A 17,839-nucleotide genomic window follows, 5' to 3' on the forward strand; every position below is an offset into this window, starting at 1 on the left:
AAAAATGGGTCTGAAAGTTTTTAATATATATATATCAAAATATAATATACTATGAAATATGGTATTTCTTTATGATTTCTTTCCTCTGGAATTTGTATAAGAAAATGATCATTTCTCACTTACATTTATGTAACAATCTTAAGGTAGGCATCCAAGGTCCTTCTCTTTGACGGAAAAACAAAAGGTCTCCTGCTGCATTTACAATAATCTCGATATGATCGTGGCTGACATGTAAAAATAAATATAAATTCAGTTACTTATTTATAATTTGAAAAAATATTCGGTTTAAAAATTCTTACCATTTTACAATTCGAAAAGAATCTTTCTTTGGAATTATAGCGTCCACGTGACTTTCCAAATGAGGATAAAGTTCTAAAAGTTTTGAACGAATTCCTTTTTGAACTGATGATTTTAATTGTTGTATACCAGAAACACTGTCTTTTTCGTCGAATCTAATAAAATATTAAATAAAATCAAAATTTATTAGTGAACGGAGGTTATGCTTTCTTAACAAACATAATAACACGCATACTTTTTAAACATCTTTCTATTTTTTATAAAACAATGGCACACGTCAAACAATTGTTGACACCTGAACGATACATTCAATCAAACAATTTTTAAAATGAATGTTAATCTATAAAATGTTCTGTATTAGCCGGTGTTCACTTGGTATAGTTCTGTTATTATGCTATAGTCTCATATGAAACATGACTTATGAACCAACACACACACACCACACACCAGGTACTCGCATCATATAATAAATATTTATACCCGAACAATATACGTTTAACAATTTTTTTTTTAATTTTAGAATAATAATGACATTTTTCTATATGTACTTGTGTAACTTATGATTTCAAGCAAACAAATATGGAAATTTAAAAGGGATACAACTATAGTGTACACAAATGAAATCTCATATATATACTTTGGTACAAGGTGTGCATTAACTGTACATAATAATGTAAAGTCAAATAAAAAGAAACGTTAGAAAGTGAGAATACTAAGTTGTATAAATTTAATTATATTTTTTTATGTGACATAAGGAAAGAAAAATTTTCATTAATTTTATTTGGTGTTAGAATTATATTTTTTGTTTCGTGTTTTTAAACGATTACGTAGTTCCTACTGTCGACTTATAAATTGTGTCTTTTCATAATGAGCTAAAAATGTGATATGGCGGGTATTCTTACTAAGTTCAGAAAACGTCGATATGACTCTTCAATTTGCTTCTTGGTACGTTTACAATATTTAAAAAATATATAAGTACACATTACTATATGTTCCATTTAATTTTTTTTAAATATAAAAGTACGACATGTGAAGTAACACGTAACTGTTTTAGGAAGTAAACAATAAAAATGTAACATTTTACTTTACATTTATTTATCAATACTTACGTTAAAATGATTCTTGTGTTTCTTTCAATTAAAAAGACATTTAAAAATTTACAAATTAGACTAATTTATTACAAAAATTAGTATCGAGTGTTTTGTAATTTTGCTACGTAAATATTGTAGTATACATGTGTATGTATTTTCTTGTTTAAATGAGTATATTATCTGTATGATTGTTTTACTAATAACATGGAATTGCACATCATTTATTTTAAATGCTCCTGTTATATTAAAAGTAATAGTACAGATTCGAGTTTTAAGGTTATACTGATGTTTGAAATATTATGAACCCAGTTACTTTGTTGATATTGTTGAAAATGATTGCAGGTCATAGGTTCAGCGGATTTATGCAACAAGGTTTCTGAAGGATTACATCAAAGTGCAAAAGAAACACAACGGGATGTTGTGGTGCATCAGTGTGAATTTATTACTGAAATTATAAAATTACAAATTGGTCTCGCAATAGATTTCATTATTTTTGTCTTTGATTGGAGATTTCAGTCTTTGTCCGAAGTAAGTATTTAATGAACTTCAAATAATTAGCCTCGAATCATGTTTACATAAAAATAAATTCTTATTTAAGGTAGAAACAAATATAAGTCTGATAGATGAACATTATATCATTTCTGGTACTGTATGCTTAGTAGATTGCAAAGAAAGTTCATGTAGTATGGGATTGATTTCCCATAAATCAGCAAAAATACGGAACAAATATAATATTAAATTCTTATCTGCCAATATCTCTGTAAGTTTATATAATTGTTTTCCTATATTAATTCACATTTACCATATTACATTAACTTTTGTATTTATTTCAGAAACCACAAAGTTGTGTTCATTTAGGTAATAGAATACTACAGTTTTCAGAAGCTGTATTAGGTATTACAAGTGGAATTCCCATTATTGGGCTTTCAATATAATACATTTAACGTTGTATATCTAATATTGAAATGAAAAAGACAAGTAACAAAGGACAAACATATGCTTCCAGTCAAGAAGACAGTGAAAATGACAGTGATGAAACTGAATGTAGTATTGGTAGTAATTCAACAGCTGGAACCCATCGTAGCGATACACCTACACGCAGTGCTCGTTATAGAAGAAAAGGTCGCCGTAGAAGCAAAACTGCAAAGTATAAATCTTGCACAGATAAACCTCTTTATAAATACTGCTGCAGTGTTAAGGAAGATCATGGGCAACCATTGTTTGGCGTACAGTTTAATCACCATTTAAAAGAAGGAGAACCATTGATATTTGCTTCTGTAGGAAGTAATCGAGTAAGCATTTATGAATGTCCCGAAGGAGGCAATATTAGACTACGTCAGTGCTATGCAGATCCTGATCCAGAAGAAAATTTTTATACTTGTACTTGGACTTATGATGACTCTGGGAAACCTCTACTAGCAGTGGCAGGATCACGCGGTGTAGTTAGAGTAATCAGTCCTGTAACCATGACATGTATTAAACATTATATTGGGCATGGTCATGCAATAAATGAATTAAAAATTCATCCTAAAGACCCAAATATATTGCTCTCAGCATCGAAAGATCATGCTCTGAGGTTATGGAATATAAAAACAGATGTGTGTATAGCAATTTTTGGTGGAGTTGAAGGTCACAGAGATGAAGTCTTAAGCGCAGATTTTGATATGAAAGGAGAACGTATTATTTCATGTGGCATGGATCATGCCTTAAAACTATGGTCACTAGATAAACCAGATATGCAGGAAGCAATAAAGCAATCCTATTACTGTAATCCCAGTCGTAATGGGAGACCTTTTGATTCTATACTGCAACATTTTCCAGACTTCACTACACGTGATGTACATCGTAATTATGTTGATTGTGTTAAATGGTATGGTGACTTTATTTTAAGTAAATCTTGTGAAAACTGTATTGTATGTTGGAAACCAGGCCGTCTTGAAGATTCTCAATTGCGTAACGGAGAAACGAGTGCTACAGTTTTACATCGATTTGAATTTAAAGAATGTGATATATGGTTTATAAGATTTTCAATGGATTTCTGGCAACGCACAATAGCTTTAGGAAATCAAGTTGGCAGGACGTATGTATGGGATTTAGAAGTTGATGAACCTGGTCAAGCACGTTGTTATTCGCTCCAACATCCTAGATGTACTGCACCTATACGCCAGACTAGTTTAAGTAGAGATGGCTCAGTTTTATTATGTGTTTGTGACGATGCTACTGTATGGAGATGGAACCGTGAACATTAATATTTATGTAATACATAAAAAGGTGCCTTCATATTTACAGAATGTACTGCATTAAGTGGTTACTTACTGCCTTTTAATATGGAGAATCATAAAGTTATTCTTATTAACAATAGGTTGTTTATTTATTAGACAATTCTTGTCAGATAATTGTACTAATTTTAATTCATAATTAATTTATGAAAAAATTTAATTTTGAGTATTCATGCATACTATTATTAGTATATCTTGTAGTTGTATGACTGGAATTAATTTTAGACATAACTATTGCATATATATATATATATACATAAACAATTTGTAATTACAGGAACAATGCGTATATATTTCTATTTTTTCATATACAGTATTTTTAGAAATTGTATAATGTTCATGTCAGAAAATAAAATATTCTGTACATGTACTTAATTTCATCATCAATTTATACAATAATGAAATTTATGCAATATCAGTTCAAAATATGAAAAAATTAATCTTCAGGAAATACAAAATTATCAAATACAAATTGAAATATGCTAGAAGGATATTTTGAAACAAAAATAAAATGTAGTTTTAACGTATTTTGTTTCACTATATAAATTTGATTATGGCAAACATTTGAAATATGTTATCAGAAGAAACTAAGATATCTGACACATTTAAGTATGTAGAAGTATTTTAATTTTAATAATGAAAGAATGAGAATAAAAAATAAAATCTTTTTGTAATATTCATGCAGTGGTATTGTTGTATTTTTACATTTTTGTTAATACATTACATTTAAAAAAATGCCATAATCGTTAAAATCTTATGTTATATTTAAATGTTTACAGAAAGTCTAAAAATTTTCTTTTATGTATCAAATGTTATATCTTTTTTGTAAAAGGAATATAACAATCTTACATTCTTTAAATATGAAATGATTAATCAAATATTTATGACAAATTAAAAATTAAGTTTTGGGTAAACTTATCCTTCAATTTCAAGTGAACAAATTTCATTTTTATCTTATTATTTGTAGTAATAAGTTAAATAAGGAAAGTAATAATTCCAGAAGACTGAAATAATTATCTAAAATTGTATGCTATTGTCCATGAACAAAAGTCAATAAAAAACTTTTACACAAAATAGATTTTTAAAAAAATTTAATATTTGTAAATGCTAAACAAAATGATATTCCAGAAGACTTAATAAACGAAAGACATGATTTAAATATAAATGTGACATGTATGGAAAAAGAAATTTCAATCTTATGTATAGTTGTTTAACAATGAATTAACAACGACTGAACTTTTTGCTTCATTTGAACCTTCGTTTTGCTGTGGTTGTTGCACATCCTGTTGACCCATAACTTTAATATTATGCTTCTCCTTGAATTCATTTATTTCAATTCCTTTCTCTGTTAACTGATCATTTAGATTATCTATAACATCCGTTAGCTGAAAACCATGAAAAACATATTTAGGTTTTATAATGATACAACATTTTATAACATTTGGACAAATTTTAAACTGCAATGTAAAATATTAAGGAACACTTACAAAATCTTTGTTTAGTATTAATTCAGGTATTACTTCTTTTACAGTGCATTCACGTAATACACATCCTGTCATTCTATAGCATTTTCTTTCTGCATCCACGTTTTTTAATGTATCAATTACAATCCTAAAATTTAAAATACTTTGTTTAAGTATTCAGTAATCATATCTATAAGGTAATAAATGTTAAATTTGTAATATTAGCATAAAATAAATAACAAAACTATGTAATTTATATTTTATAATTTTATATTTTCTTAAAAATTGGTGTGTAATTTCAGGAAATAAAAATTTATTGGAAATAATTACTTATTTGATTTTAATACTAAAAATTATTATATGTATAAAACTTGGTGATTAGTATAGGTTATAAAATTCATACTTGTGTTCATTTAGTTCCATCTCCAGTTCTGATAATTTATTAGCCACTGCTCGTTGCTCATTGCGTAGCATTTGAAATGCAAGCAATACATTTGTAGTGGATTTTGTACCTTCAGTAGATTTTCCTGATGTTTTATCGCTAGCCATATTAGGAGCTTCGTATTACTTTCTTCTACGCACGTCAAATTAACCAACCTACTTCACATGTGATGTTCCTGCTTAACGGATCGATTTATATAGATATAGATAAAACTGATGTTTGATTACTGTTAGCGCATGGAGTTTGTTAGATATATATATAAAAACTACATTGATGAATTAAGTGTATTTTTGTAATAAGATAATTCTAGATTTTATAAAATAAATTAACTTTTCCTAAATTTAATTCAGTTGAAGTAAATCAAAGAGCTATTTTTAAAAAAAGGTAGTGTTACCGATACAGCATGAAGAATAAAAATTTCATTTGTTTCTCATGTATCTTGTATTATTATAAAAACACAGTTTACACTCAAATACATTTCATAGAACCTGATTCATCAATAAAATTTGTTGTAATAATTTCATTTCTTTATTTTTCAAGATTTTCCTTATGCTATTAGAATTTTATTTTGTGCGCACAATTCTTTACAAAATACGATAATAACTTACAAAAAACTGTTAACATTTTATATTCTATAAACAAGAATTACAGTACGAAATATGCAAAAGTATCAGAAAATTGACATTTATGCACTAAATATATACTTAATTTACTAATTAATACATTTATCACGCTCACATATAAATAAAAAAAAGTTCGAAATTAAAGCTATTCACAGCAACACTGCATACAAAAATTCAAAGTCATAAGCAAAACATTATTTTATACTTCAATGTAAATATTTTTAACTTATCATTGTTTCAAATAATGTAAGTTACAAGCAGAGACAAGTGATGTATATTTTTATTACTAAATCGTGATATGTTAAATATTTTCTAGGCATGGGTCAATTTGCACTTTACTCTTTGTCATTCGAATTTAAATATTGAACAAGAATGTGAAAAAAACAATTTTATAATATTATAATTTCTTTGTATAACAAGTTTCATTGTTACACTGATCATCTTATTTATATGCTCATATGTTGAATATGACATATATACATACTATAACATGAATGTAGAGTATTATTCTTATTATTTACTGTACATATATTTATAATAGTAAGTTCAGTTACAAATATAATACCATCAACCTTGTAAAGCGGCATATAAAATAACATTTTAAAATAACACAAAAAACTTATACTAAAAATAATATAATATCAGCGATTATATGGAGTAAAATCATTATATTCAGTACTTTTGAATCTATAAAGCTATATATAAATAATGTAAAGTATTTAAATACTTAAAAGAGGTACATCAACTATGGTACTGTGTCCAAGGGTAGATATGAGCAAATTAATACATCACAACAGACGAGTCTTAAGAAATAAGAATCTTAAAAGAAACAGAAATTTAATGAAACTTCAAAAAAGAACTGCTACTAATATTTGTTACAGCAAAGAATACAACATTTTCAACTAGTTTAGATAGGTACTATTAAAATATTATTCCTTAAGTTATCATAGGCTATTATATTAAATATATTTTATAAACGATACAATTATTATTTCTAGATTGTTATAAATCTCAATAAATTTATCAAAATTTTACTTCATTTTCTATTGCAACTGTAAGTTGCTCATATACTTTAAAATTAATAGCTATTATTTAAGTACTTCAAATAATTCCTTAACAAATTGAAAAATTATTATAAATAATCTAAAGATAAACAAATACATAAATTATAAAAAGTTAATTACATAATACCAGTGTAAAATGTCAGGAAAAACTTAATAAGACTGATGTCATGGAAGAAACTGTATCATTGAACTATATTAAAAAATACAGGTGCCATGTGTCTTTTTACATAAATACACATAGGTGCATAATTATATGCACGAACGGAAGATTGTATAAATAGATTATAGGAATGTAATTATTTTTCTCATTCAGAATAAATAAAAAAAATGTTTCATGAGATGATAACCCTACAGATCCTAAGTATATGATAATTATTCGGGGACACTAGTCTCACAAAGGACATAGGCAATTAAACATGGATTTCTACCAATTCATTAATCACTGGATTTTAAAATAATGTGTTGTTGATCATGAGTAACAAAATGATCAACAATCAAGATTTTATTGAGCTTATTTGACGTATTCAAAACACTATCTTTACAAAATTTGGAATAAACAGAGTGGACTGAAGCTATTTTTAAAGAAAGATACAATAAATTGTGATCTAAGTGTTTCAGAAAATTACTTGCTGAAAAAGTCAAAATGTCAAAACAATGTCTCAACTGTTATATTGGAAGTAAAATTCGTGATAACAAAAACATTAGGATTTTCTAATAAGCTAAATAATCCTATTCTATCATCTTCAAGATAGATATTGTTACAACTAGGATAATAAGACAATTAAAAATCTTACTTTGACCAAGGATATTGCTAAAAAAGAATGATTTTAAATGGTACAATATACATCAGAGATTAAACAAGTTCTTTGAAGAGTTTACATTACTCTGTTTCAATTACAAGAAATAATTAATGACTTAAAATTTTCCGAATCATCACCAATTTATAGAGCTTTGGTATCAAGTAATCATTCTTGCCATACTAAATAAATCCTGGGTCTCTTAAAAATAATGTACATTGGTGGAAAATCTCATGTTTAACTGAATAAAACTTACTCATCAAATATCAATAAAGACATTATCAGAACCTTAGCAACTCTAATCAAACTGTTGGTTATTTCGGAATTACAGACGTTAACCAAATTTGAGTTTTCACATCTCATCTCAATTCTATTATCGTACTGACTATTATATCTTACCTCATCAAGTTATATGATAGTTATTGTTGATATTACAAGTATAATAGTTTTAATGCACTTTTGGAACACTATTGTTTTAATGACAAAGAAGCATTTGTAGCTCATATAATTTAACTAAAGCAAATCTATTCTACAAATCGTTTGAAATTTTTGAATTTCGTTCAATTACACATTTGTTTTCCGAAAAATACCTAAGAATTTTATATTTTTAGACAATACTGCTATAAAGTATGATAGACTTATTTTGATTTTATGAATAATAATATACTAATGATGTAATAAATAAATGTGCGCGTCCATAGTACGAACAATTGAGTATTTTATCTAAAGCTGTAAATGCACAAACTGTATTATCTATTATCCTTCGATTGCTTGTAGCAAAAGAAAAATATAAGTAATTTCATTAATGCGAATATTTTTGTGATAGTGTTATAAAAAACTATCTTGTTGCTGTTAAAATTTCTGTTTATCTGAAAATATATTCTAATAACTTTATCATTGCTATATGTATATAACAATAATATAGGCTTCTGTAGTATTTGCTTGCTATAATTATATTTCATTCACAATACTTACAAGCTTATTATCGTGGAGTTTTTCTTTCAATTATATGTATATATATACAGTAAAAAACTACTCATTCTTAATGAGTTTTGTATTCGTTAAAAATACAAGCATTCGATTGCAAATTATTTCAAAAAGTTCTATTAATCTTACAGTGCTACTAGACCGACGTTTCAGAATTTAATCTTAGTAGGAATTTATTAGATTTTGGATGCGCAAGTTGTTCTGTAAGATGGAAGTGGGGTAAATGATATGCTGTACACAAAAGAGCTACTTCGCCTTGTCGTAATTGAAATTCGCAACCGTTAGCAAGTGGTCGCGACGGCAACTCACCCTCGCAGACTAAGGCCCAATGATGCGAACGTTTTTGTCTCTCCTTTTCATTCGAAAGAACAGGACTCGTTACAAAAAAGGGCTCTAGAAATGCACGTGGTGCTGCATCTTGAGCCAAACATCGTGCCAGTCGATTTAAAATAGATTCTACAGAGTGACGCGGTTGCTGACGCGTTACTCTTAAATACTTTTGCAAGGCTCTTGCCATAGATGGAAATACTGCTTGTGCAGCCTCCATAGGATCCATGGGACCAGGATTTGGAGTTGATTCTACCTCTGAATGTAAACGTTTAATATGTGCAAATGCTTCTTCAGCGGCAGTGATTAATCTTGCTCTACGTTTCCTAACTCTGCGTTCATAATCATGTTCTTCATAAAATCGTTCGTTATGGCTAGAATCTCTACGACGGGTTTGAGTAGGCATGACTGATCTGTCACCGCTACCTCCCCGTGATTGAACACCACTAGTTACACCACCATCAACTTCATAGAACTTGAAACTTGATTGTTTTCTGCCAGACTTTGATACAGGTAATCGTTCTAAGTATGGATTATAGATAGGAAATTCTGTATAATACCTTTCTAATACCCATACCGCCGCTCGTTGTATCGACAACTGTCCAATTGCATAAGATCTTGATACTCCATCCGGTGATCTTACAACCTTGAATATTAAATTATTATTACAATGTAACCAAAAAGTAAAAAATACTACATAAAAATAAACCAACATACTTTAAGGTAAAACATAGGCTGTTGATGTCGGATTTCAATGAGTAATATCGCAATATAATGTATGAACAATAGAGTATCTGCAAGAGTACCAGCATAATTTACTAAATTTTTGTACTCTGTTATTTCACCATTAGCAGCAGTCTTAGCACTCTCAGTGACCTAAAGATTATGATAACATTATATAAACGTGAAAATAGAGAAAAATATTTAAATACTTGATAAAAAGATATACCTGAACAACATAAAATAACCAGTAAGTACAAATGCACAATGTGGTAAGAAGTAACACTCCAGTTCTGAATAAGAATATACGAGGCATAGTAGCATTTCGTGAGCGTAAAAACACAGCCCAACTCCCAATACCTAGTAGCACCAACTTAAAGGCTAAACCTAATAATTGGCCTTTACACTCTGCATTACACGATAGTAATTGTAGCTTTTGTTGCATTGTTAATACAGTTGTAGAATCAGGAAAAAATCCTACTTTGGGCAGTATAACCATAGCTACAGGACTAAGAAAGGCGCTTAATCCGATTATCATTGCTATAACAGGACCCACAAATCGATTACAGGAACTAAATGATCCGTCATTTTCATGAGGCCAATGGCTGACATCTTCGGTCGATTCAGATCTATCCGAAGTATTTCCAGTAACAGCAGTAGTATTTTCTCCCCAATTCTCATCTTGGGGTAATATCTGTACTTCAATAACTTCTTGACCCAAGTTATCTACGCTATCACCTCTTACATTAACGGTTGTTTGAAAGGGAGCCATCTCACTGGTATCCAGATTATGTCTTTCCTTCCTCTGACTACGGCTAGTCCTTTTCACAAAGCATTGATGTTAAAAAACGAAAGTTAGTTTCAAACATTGTCACTATTAGGTGATGACATTTAGTATTTAAATTCAAATACCTGGTACTTCTATGAGAATGTTGTCTGTGATGAGACTTAGAACTATGAGTTCTATGATGTTTTTGAGAAGTCCTGCTATGATGGCTATGGCTATGCTCGCTAGCCCCCGACTTTACGCTCTCAGTCTCCATTCCCCGGCAAAGGTTACCGCCCTCGAGCTACCCCATAAGAACATACCCTCTTCCACTCGTATCCAAACGCCAGCCACATATACTTAGTGCTATATCACAACTGCAGAATCGGAACTTTGTCGATTTATAAAATGATACGCTATGGATTGAGAATCTTAAGGGCATTTTCTGTGCATAAAATTTTTTGCACAGCCGACATTTTAAGAGACGAAATTAGTTTCTCAAGAAGGTAAATTCGTACCATTCAGAACTGAGTATTGTAATAAGATTGCTTTATCAATGTAATTTTCTATTAAAATATATTTAAAAAAACAGACGCCGACACGCCTAACGTTTATTATTCCCACCCCCTCTGTCTTGTTACCACATTCCGGAATAATTGTTAGGGGAAGGAATAGCAGGTAAGATTTCCTAGGGATGTTTAAGGAAACATCGAATGCAAAAATGTTTACATGTGAAAATGTTAATTTCGTATATATAATACAAAAAGTTTATATTTATGTATTATGTATGTATATTCAACTATAAATTCTACGAATATATCTACGAATTATTTTGGCGCGTTAGTAAATATACATGAAACCAACGTTGAAAACAGATCAAATATATTAGTACCAATACAATTCTTTTAAAAGCTAGTAGCTAGTAGCTTTATTTTTAAAACGTAGCTTTAAGATCTTTATTGTCACATTTAACGAACACCAACTAAACAATAATCAACAAAAATATTTGAACGATTGGTCTTTTTGATTTGGAGGTAAGCTTCTCCTATATAAGTATCCAATTACAAGTGTAGTTTTATTAAAATATTATTCGATGGAATGAAAACATAGTGTATGCTTTGAAGCATAAAATGCTTTATGCTGCGTCCATGCCAATATTAATAAATGTGTGACAGATGAAAACTGATAAGTGACCGGCAAAATAGGTAGGTAAATGAATATACAAATACTAGTAATGAAGATAAACAATATTGTATCGTGAATAACGTGATGTTTGGTTATGAACTTGTTAACTTCAGAACTACTAAAACATTGTAATTATGCATTTTCTTTATATTTCTCTTTTTTAAATTGTAGCAGATTTGTTTATATTGGTAAATACCGTATTATACATAAATTATTTTATTATAATTTGCCTTTTATACATTCTCATTGGTATATTATATGTTCTTATAGGAATCATAAACATGGCTTTACGTACGTATGGTGATAAACCTATAAGTTTTCAAGTGGAAGAAAATGGAGAATATTATTGCATTGGATCCGAAGTGGGCAATTATTTACGCCTATTTCGTGGATCGTTATATAAACGTTATCCTGGAATGTTCAGAAGATCAATTACAAATGATGAACGTAAAAAGCTAGTAGAGCTTGGACTAAGTCAACATGTACTTGCGTCTAGCGTATCTCTTTTAAGAGCTAGTGAAGTTGAAGATATTATTGAAGGGAATGATGATAAATATAAAGCTGTATCAGTACATTCAACGGAACCTCCAGCTCCTAGAGAAGGGAAGTCAAAGAAATCCATGCCATGGGTGCCTAGTTTACCAAATAGTTCGCACCTAGATGCTGTGCCTCAAGCCACACCAATTAATCGTAATAGAGTACACAATAAGAAAGTTAGAACATTTCCTTTATGGTAAGTGTCTCAGATTTGCATATTTTATAGCTACAGTAGATTCTTGTATAATGCGAGTATAATAAAATACAGGAAAATCTCGTATTTAAAAATGAGTACAGGTTTAGTTGAGCTTACATTGTTTTCTTTACTTTACAGATTTCTCCTGTTTCCTAATTTTTTTATTTTCCATAAAACATAAAAAATAAGAATTAGTATGGTGATAATCATTTGAAATATCTTACTTTATATTATTCATGTTATACGAGAAAAATTCCGCACATTATACGAGAGTCTACTGTAGTATTTTTAATAAATATAATAGCATAATATAGTATAACACTTACAAATACAAATGATTTTTTTTAGTTTCGATGATACAGACCCATCAGCAAATTTAGAAAATGCTGCACAACAAGAAATGTTAGTTCCAATTCGTTTAGATATGGAAATTGAAGGACAAAAGTTGAGAGATACATTTACATGGAATAAAAATGGTACATTCCATTTTGCAATACTGTTAATATCAGCATATAGCTATAGTACTGTTTTAAATCTAAATACTAAAAAACGGTATTTTTTTAGAGAGTCTTATAACACCAGAACAGTTCGCCGAGGTATTATGCGATGATTTAGATTTAAATCCTCTTACTTTTGTACCAGCTATTGCACAAGCTATAAGACAACAAATAGAAGCTTTCCCTCAGGAAACAATTCTTGAAGATCAGTGTGATCAACGAGTTATAATTAAGTTAAATATACATGTGGGCAATACATCTTTAGTAGATCAAGTGGAATGGGATATGTCTGAAAAAGAAAATAATCCTGAAAAATTTGCGATGAAACTTTGCGCAGAATTGGGTCTTGGCGGAGAATTTGTTACTGCGATTGCATACAGGTTAGTATATTTACATATTTCAAAAATAAATTATTGCTATGCTACTTAATACGAATAAAATCTTTTCTTAGTGTTCGAGGACAATTGTCATGGCACCAAAGGACATATGCATTTTCTGAAGCCCCTTTACCTACAGTGGAAGTACCTTTCAGGCCTCCTTCAGAGGCTGATCAATGGGCACCATTCTTAGAGACATTAACAGATGCAGAAATGGAAAAGAAAATACGTGATCAGGATCGAAATACGAGGTAAATATTGTTATGCTGCGGTCATGAGTGAAAAGTAAATAATTATAATATTTGCTTTTATTTCAGACGAATGAGACGCTTAGCAAATACTACACCTGGATGGTAAAATATGTAAATTACAGTGGTAATAATTAACAACAGACTCTAACATCCTACATTCTACTGAGCAGTGTTGCTCAGTATTTTCAATCTCTTTGTCCATTTTTAGACTTTTTTAAACCACATATATAATAATATAACTTTTATGTTAAGATTTAGACAGGAAATAAAGCTCATTCTAATAAATATTTATACATTTACCAAAATAACAATGCAACTGGCTAATACGAAAGTATATCTATGATCTTTAATTAAAAAATGTTTCATATATCTCCAGATAATTATTTTAATTCTTATATTCTTACTTGCACAGCTGTATTAATAATTACCATTATATAACATAGGAAATAAAAACGTTCCTGATAGTATACTTGTACTTCAGATGCTTATGAAATATAAGTCACACTATGATAATATAATGAGATAGTCAGAATGATGATAAGAGGTTCGATAAGGTCTATCAATTTGACAATGTTAGAATGTTCTATCCAAATTTTAAAAAAATTTATATAAATTATAATAAAATAAGCTGTAATTTTACATGTATTTTGTTTTTGTCAGACTATTCAATTTCACCTACTTTACACCTCTAAATATAAACGATTTAAAGTATAGATATTTTAAAATTTTACAATAATGTATTTAATATTCATTGATTTCCAAAGATAAACCCCATTATTTAAAATACTTTTAATTTTTAATTTAAACATATATATTTTATAAATTAAATAAAAAAAATGGTTTTAGTGTAAAAAGTAGAAAATAAATGAAGATTAAGTAATAAGGACAATTAATTCCTACAGATTGCAAAAAATAGTTTAACATAATTTTATTATTATAATTATAATGTAGCAACTTCGTTAAATAAGTAGTAGTTTTGGTTACTATCTGTATTACAGACTTTACGAATCTCGTTTGTTCCATTCGTTATCAGCCCTTTGATTATCTTTAATCATTCAATATTAAGTGTAATTTACTATATTCGGTGAATAACGCGTGAGTAAAAGAAGTTCTTTGAGGAAGGGGAACATTGCTACGCGCATCGAAGCGGACGAATATTAATCGACTCAGTCCAAGTTCGACGTCTAACGGAATAAGGATACGGGCGCGTAGACAAAAATCTGAAAAATGGATTATAATTGGTTAATATGTAAATCATTACAAGAATCAGGCACAATTTCAAGATTTCGTAATCCTTTTCCCTGTAGGCCTTGGCTTAAAGATACTGGACTTGCGGCAGCTGCCAGTGGCAATACTGGTTTAAAAGGAATTGTTGCTGGTATGTTATTTTGTTTTATTTAATTTTCTTTCGTTTTTGTTTGTTTTTTCTTTCAATAATCCTTAAATTGTTCAATCTGTTAATGACGCGCGTGTCTGTTACCCTTTACCACTTGTCAAAATAGAACGATAGAGTAAACACATTTAACTGGAAGCGAGAGAGATATACGAACGCGTGAAACTAGCGGAGGGAAAGAGATAAATGAACTTTGAGTCAGCGTGTTTAACGCGTGATAATTTCAAAGGTTGGGAAATATTAACCTTGAGAATATAGTAAATCTTTTAATTACATGGCCCACGTTTCAATACCTTGTATTCCAATGTATAGTAGAATGATTTATAAGCAATTTTCTTTAATGAAAAAGTATGTAAAAAATATTGTTGACATAAGCAAAATTAGAACATAATTAAATAACGTGAAATTATAACATAGTCACATATTTACTTTTTAGGCGGCATTACTGGTGGTATAGAAATATGTATTACATATCCGACAGAATATGTAAAAACTCAATTGCAACTTGATGGCAAAGCTGGGGCAGGCAAACAATATGCAGGAATGTGGGATTGTATAACAAAAACCATACAGAATCGTGGATTTTTTGGCTTCTATAGAGGTCTTTCCGTTTTACTGTATGGTTCAATACCTAAATCAGCAGTTAGATTTGGTTCTTTTGAAACGATGAAAGGAATATTAGTGGATGAAAATGGCAAACTTACTACTCAGTCTAGCTTTTTAGCAGGATTATGTGCTGGTGCCTCAGAAGCTGTTTTTGCTGTTACTCCCATGGAAACAATTAAAGTAAAATTCATTAATGATCAACGATCCGCTAATCCAAAATACAAAGGATTTTTACATGGAGTAAGAATGATTATTAAAGAATATGGTGAGTAGTATTATAATATTAACTGAAAATAAATAAAGTAAAAATTAACACAATATTGATGTATTGAAGTATAATATTAGAAAGTAAAAAAACTAAAAATCTAGTTTTCCTACTGTCCTGACTATAAAAGTATTAAACTTGTCATAAACTGCATGCATAATTTAGCTAATTCATCTTTGTAAAGAGGTCAAGTTATATTCCACACATGTGACGCGTTTGCTCTGTTTCATTTAATTTGCTCATGTAACAACGCAGCGATTAAAGTACATTGGTTTCTATAATGTCTTGTTACATACTTCTGCAGTAATCTGATACATTGCACATATATAGTAATACAAAATGCAAGTGCAAGTAGTGCAATTCTAAATTACATGTTTCAAAATTGTTTTATATATATTATTGTTTTATAATAATAATAATATATTACTTATTACTAATATTATTATTTAGGATTTAAGGGTGTATACCAAGGATTGACACCCACAATCTTAAAACAAGGGTCAAATCAAGCCCTCAGATTTTGTGTTATGAATACAATGAAAGACTGGTATAGGGGTGGAGATGAAAGTGTAGTTATACCCACGTCAATGGTTGGTGTATTTGGTATATGCGCTGGCGCAGTATCAGTTTTTGGAAATACTCCTATTGACGTTGTTAAAACTAGAATGCAGGTAAGAATTAAAACTTTAAAGTTATTATAAAATAATGATATTTCCTTATTAGATAACATTATTAAATTTAAATCATCTTTTAGGGTTTAGATGCTTCGAAATACAAAAATAGTGTAGATTGTTTAATTCAAATATGGAAGAATGAAGGTCCAAGAGCATTTTATAAAGGAACTGTTCCAAGATTAAGTAGAGTATGTTTAGATGTTGCCATTACATTTATGATATACGAGTACATTACGGACGTTTTCAATCGATTCTGGCCATAAGAGTTGTTAAATTTTTATAATTATATATTTGAGAGCATTTGTGCGAATGTAGCTTTCACAATTACATACATTTTATATTTATATAATATATTAATAACAGTACATTCTAAAAACATATATTTATTTTGAATGTGATATATTAATATACTATCACACTAAACATTTTAATCATTGAAAATTAAGATAAAATATCGAATTATACTAAGGGAGTTTTGGTATCAGTCAGTTAAACTACTGAAAGCTGCAGTTGCATTATATACAAATTTCTTTACATGATATATATTTTTCTAAGAAAAATTTTTATTTCATATATATACTTCATATAACAGGAAAAATTGAATGTGAATTTAAATCACAGTCATTTTAATTTTGTTTAGAAATTTATTTATTGGTGTCACATCAGTTTTTTTCTGATTTAATATATTATTAAATCTTAAACATTCCTACATATTCGAATGATCGAATAAATGTTAATATTTTGATAAAGATTTGTACATGATATACATAAGTTATGTATATATGTGTATCATCTATTCCAAGAAATAGCGGTGTACAGTTTAGTACAAAATAAAGAAATGTTTATTGCCTGAGCGAAGGAAAATAGACCGATTTTTTTATTAATTATTTTTAATGATTATTACGTAGACAATAATAGAATTCAAGTAAAAGTACAACAAGTACTGAGAAAGAGTGTACAAAGTTAATGACTATCAGATATTACTGAGACGTACAATACAAT

The 17,839-nt window shown here is 29.0% G+C and overlaps 6 protein-coding genes across 11 annotated transcripts in view; 3 read left to right on the forward strand and 3 right to left on the reverse strand.

Moving 5' to 3' along the window:
• Positions 1–728, reverse strand: part of MCTS1 (malignant T-cell-amplified sequence 1 homolog) — a 1,495-nt gene extending 767 nt beyond the window's left edge. Inside the window, exons 1-4 of the mRNA XM_031978785.2 lie at positions 533–728; positions 300–452; positions 124–224; positions 1–10 (exon numbers count right to left, since the gene is read on the reverse strand). The exon at positions 1–10 is cut by the window's left edge and continues 124 nt beyond it. Of these exons, the coding sequence (XP_031834645.1) occupies positions 1–10; positions 124–224; positions 300–452; positions 533–543 (275 nt within the window). The 5' untranslated portion in view covers positions 544–728. The remainder of the gene's footprint in view (positions 11–123; positions 225–299; positions 453–532) is intronic.
• A 190-nt stretch (positions 729–918) lies between these two features.
• LOC116427922 (polycomb protein EED) lies at positions 919–4,345 on the forward strand. Of its 2 annotated transcripts, XM_031978784.2 has the most exons (4): positions 919–1,242; positions 1,731–1,916; positions 1,987–2,148; positions 2,222–2,469. In XM_031978784.2, exons 1-4 carry the CDS (start codon positions 1,183–1,185, stop codon positions 2,321–2,323), a joined length of 510 nt encoding a protein of 169 aa, XP_031834644.1. In that variant the 5' UTR covers positions 919–1,182; the 3' UTR covers positions 2,324–2,469. The 2 variants fall into 2 exon arrangements, with proteins under 2 accessions (XP_031834644.1, XP_031834643.1); XM_031978783.2 differs by lacking the exons at positions 919–1,242; positions 1,731–1,916 and having other exon boundaries at positions 1,998–2,148; positions 2,222–4,345.
• A 396-nt stretch (positions 4,346–4,741) lies between these two features.
• On the reverse strand, positions 4,742–5,679 carry Pfdn2 (prefoldin 2). The gene is made up of 3 exons (XM_031978770.2): positions 5,534–5,679; positions 5,155–5,278; positions 4,742–5,052 (listed from the first exon to the last, which is right to left on the reverse strand). The coding sequence occupies exons 1-3, from the start codon at positions 5,677–5,679 to the stop codon at positions 4,864–4,866; spliced, it is 459 nt and encodes a 152-aa protein (XP_031834630.1). The 3' UTR covers positions 4,742–4,863.
• On the reverse strand, positions 5,534–11,621 carry Vang (Strabismus domain-containing protein Vang). 3 transcript variants are annotated; one of them, XM_031978767.2, is made up of 5 exons: positions 11,003–11,608; positions 10,320–10,911; positions 10,088–10,246; positions 9,353–10,016; positions 5,534–5,747 (listed from the first exon to the last, which is right to left on the reverse strand). In XM_031978767.2, the coding sequence occupies exons 1-5, from the start codon at positions 11,131–11,133 to the stop codon at positions 5,728–5,730; spliced, it is 1,566 nt and encodes a 521-aa protein (XP_031834627.1). In that variant the 5' UTR covers positions 11,134–11,608; the 3' UTR covers positions 5,534–5,727. The 3 variants fall into 3 exon arrangements, with proteins under 3 accessions (XP_031834627.1, XP_031834626.1, XP_076224517.1); XM_076368402.1 differs by lacking the exon at positions 5,534–5,747 and adding an exon at positions 6,197–9,244 and having other exon boundaries at positions 11,003–11,616; XM_031978766.2 differs by lacking the exon at positions 5,534–5,747 and having other exon boundaries at positions 6,196–10,016; positions 11,003–11,621.
• A 17-nt stretch (positions 11,622–11,638) lies between these two features.
• On the forward strand, positions 11,639–14,538 carry Snr1 (SWI/SNF related, matrix associated, actin dependent regulator of chromatin, subfamily b, member 1). Of its 3 annotated transcripts, none has more exons than XM_031978769.2 (6): positions 11,639–11,890; positions 12,312–12,774; positions 13,123–13,250; positions 13,339–13,651; positions 13,723–13,899; positions 13,966–14,538. In XM_031978769.2, the coding sequence occupies exons 2-6, from the start codon at positions 12,323–12,325 to the stop codon at positions 14,003–14,005; spliced, it is 1,110 nt and encodes a 369-aa protein (XP_031834629.1). In that variant the 5' UTR covers positions 11,639–11,890; positions 12,312–12,322; the 3' UTR covers positions 14,006–14,538. The 3 variants fall into 3 exon arrangements, with proteins under 3 accessions (XP_031834629.1, XP_031834628.1, XP_076224518.1); XM_031978768.2 differs by having other exon boundaries at positions 11,655–12,061; XM_076368403.1 differs by lacking the exon at positions 11,639–11,890 and adding an exon at positions 12,091–12,229.
• Positions 14,539–14,989: 451 nt separating this feature from the next.
• Positions 14,990–17,701, forward strand: sea (mitochondrial citrate transporter scheggia). The gene is made up of 4 exons (XM_031979059.2): positions 14,990–15,277; positions 15,729–16,163; positions 16,614–16,834; positions 16,918–17,701. Exons 1-4 carry the CDS (start codon positions 15,127–15,129, stop codon positions 17,098–17,100), a joined length of 990 nt encoding a protein of 329 aa, XP_031834919.1. The 5' UTR covers positions 14,990–15,126; the 3' UTR covers positions 17,101–17,701.
• The last annotated feature ends 138 nt before the right edge of the window (positions 17,702–17,839 follow it).

This window comes from Nomia melanderi, chromosome 6, assembly GCF_051020985.1.
Source record: "Nomia melanderi isolate GNS246 chromosome 6, iyNomMela1, whole genome shotgun sequence".
In the NCBI taxonomy this organism is placed as follows: domain Eukaryota; kingdom Metazoa; phylum Arthropoda; class Insecta; order Hymenoptera; family Halictidae; genus Nomia; species Nomia melanderi.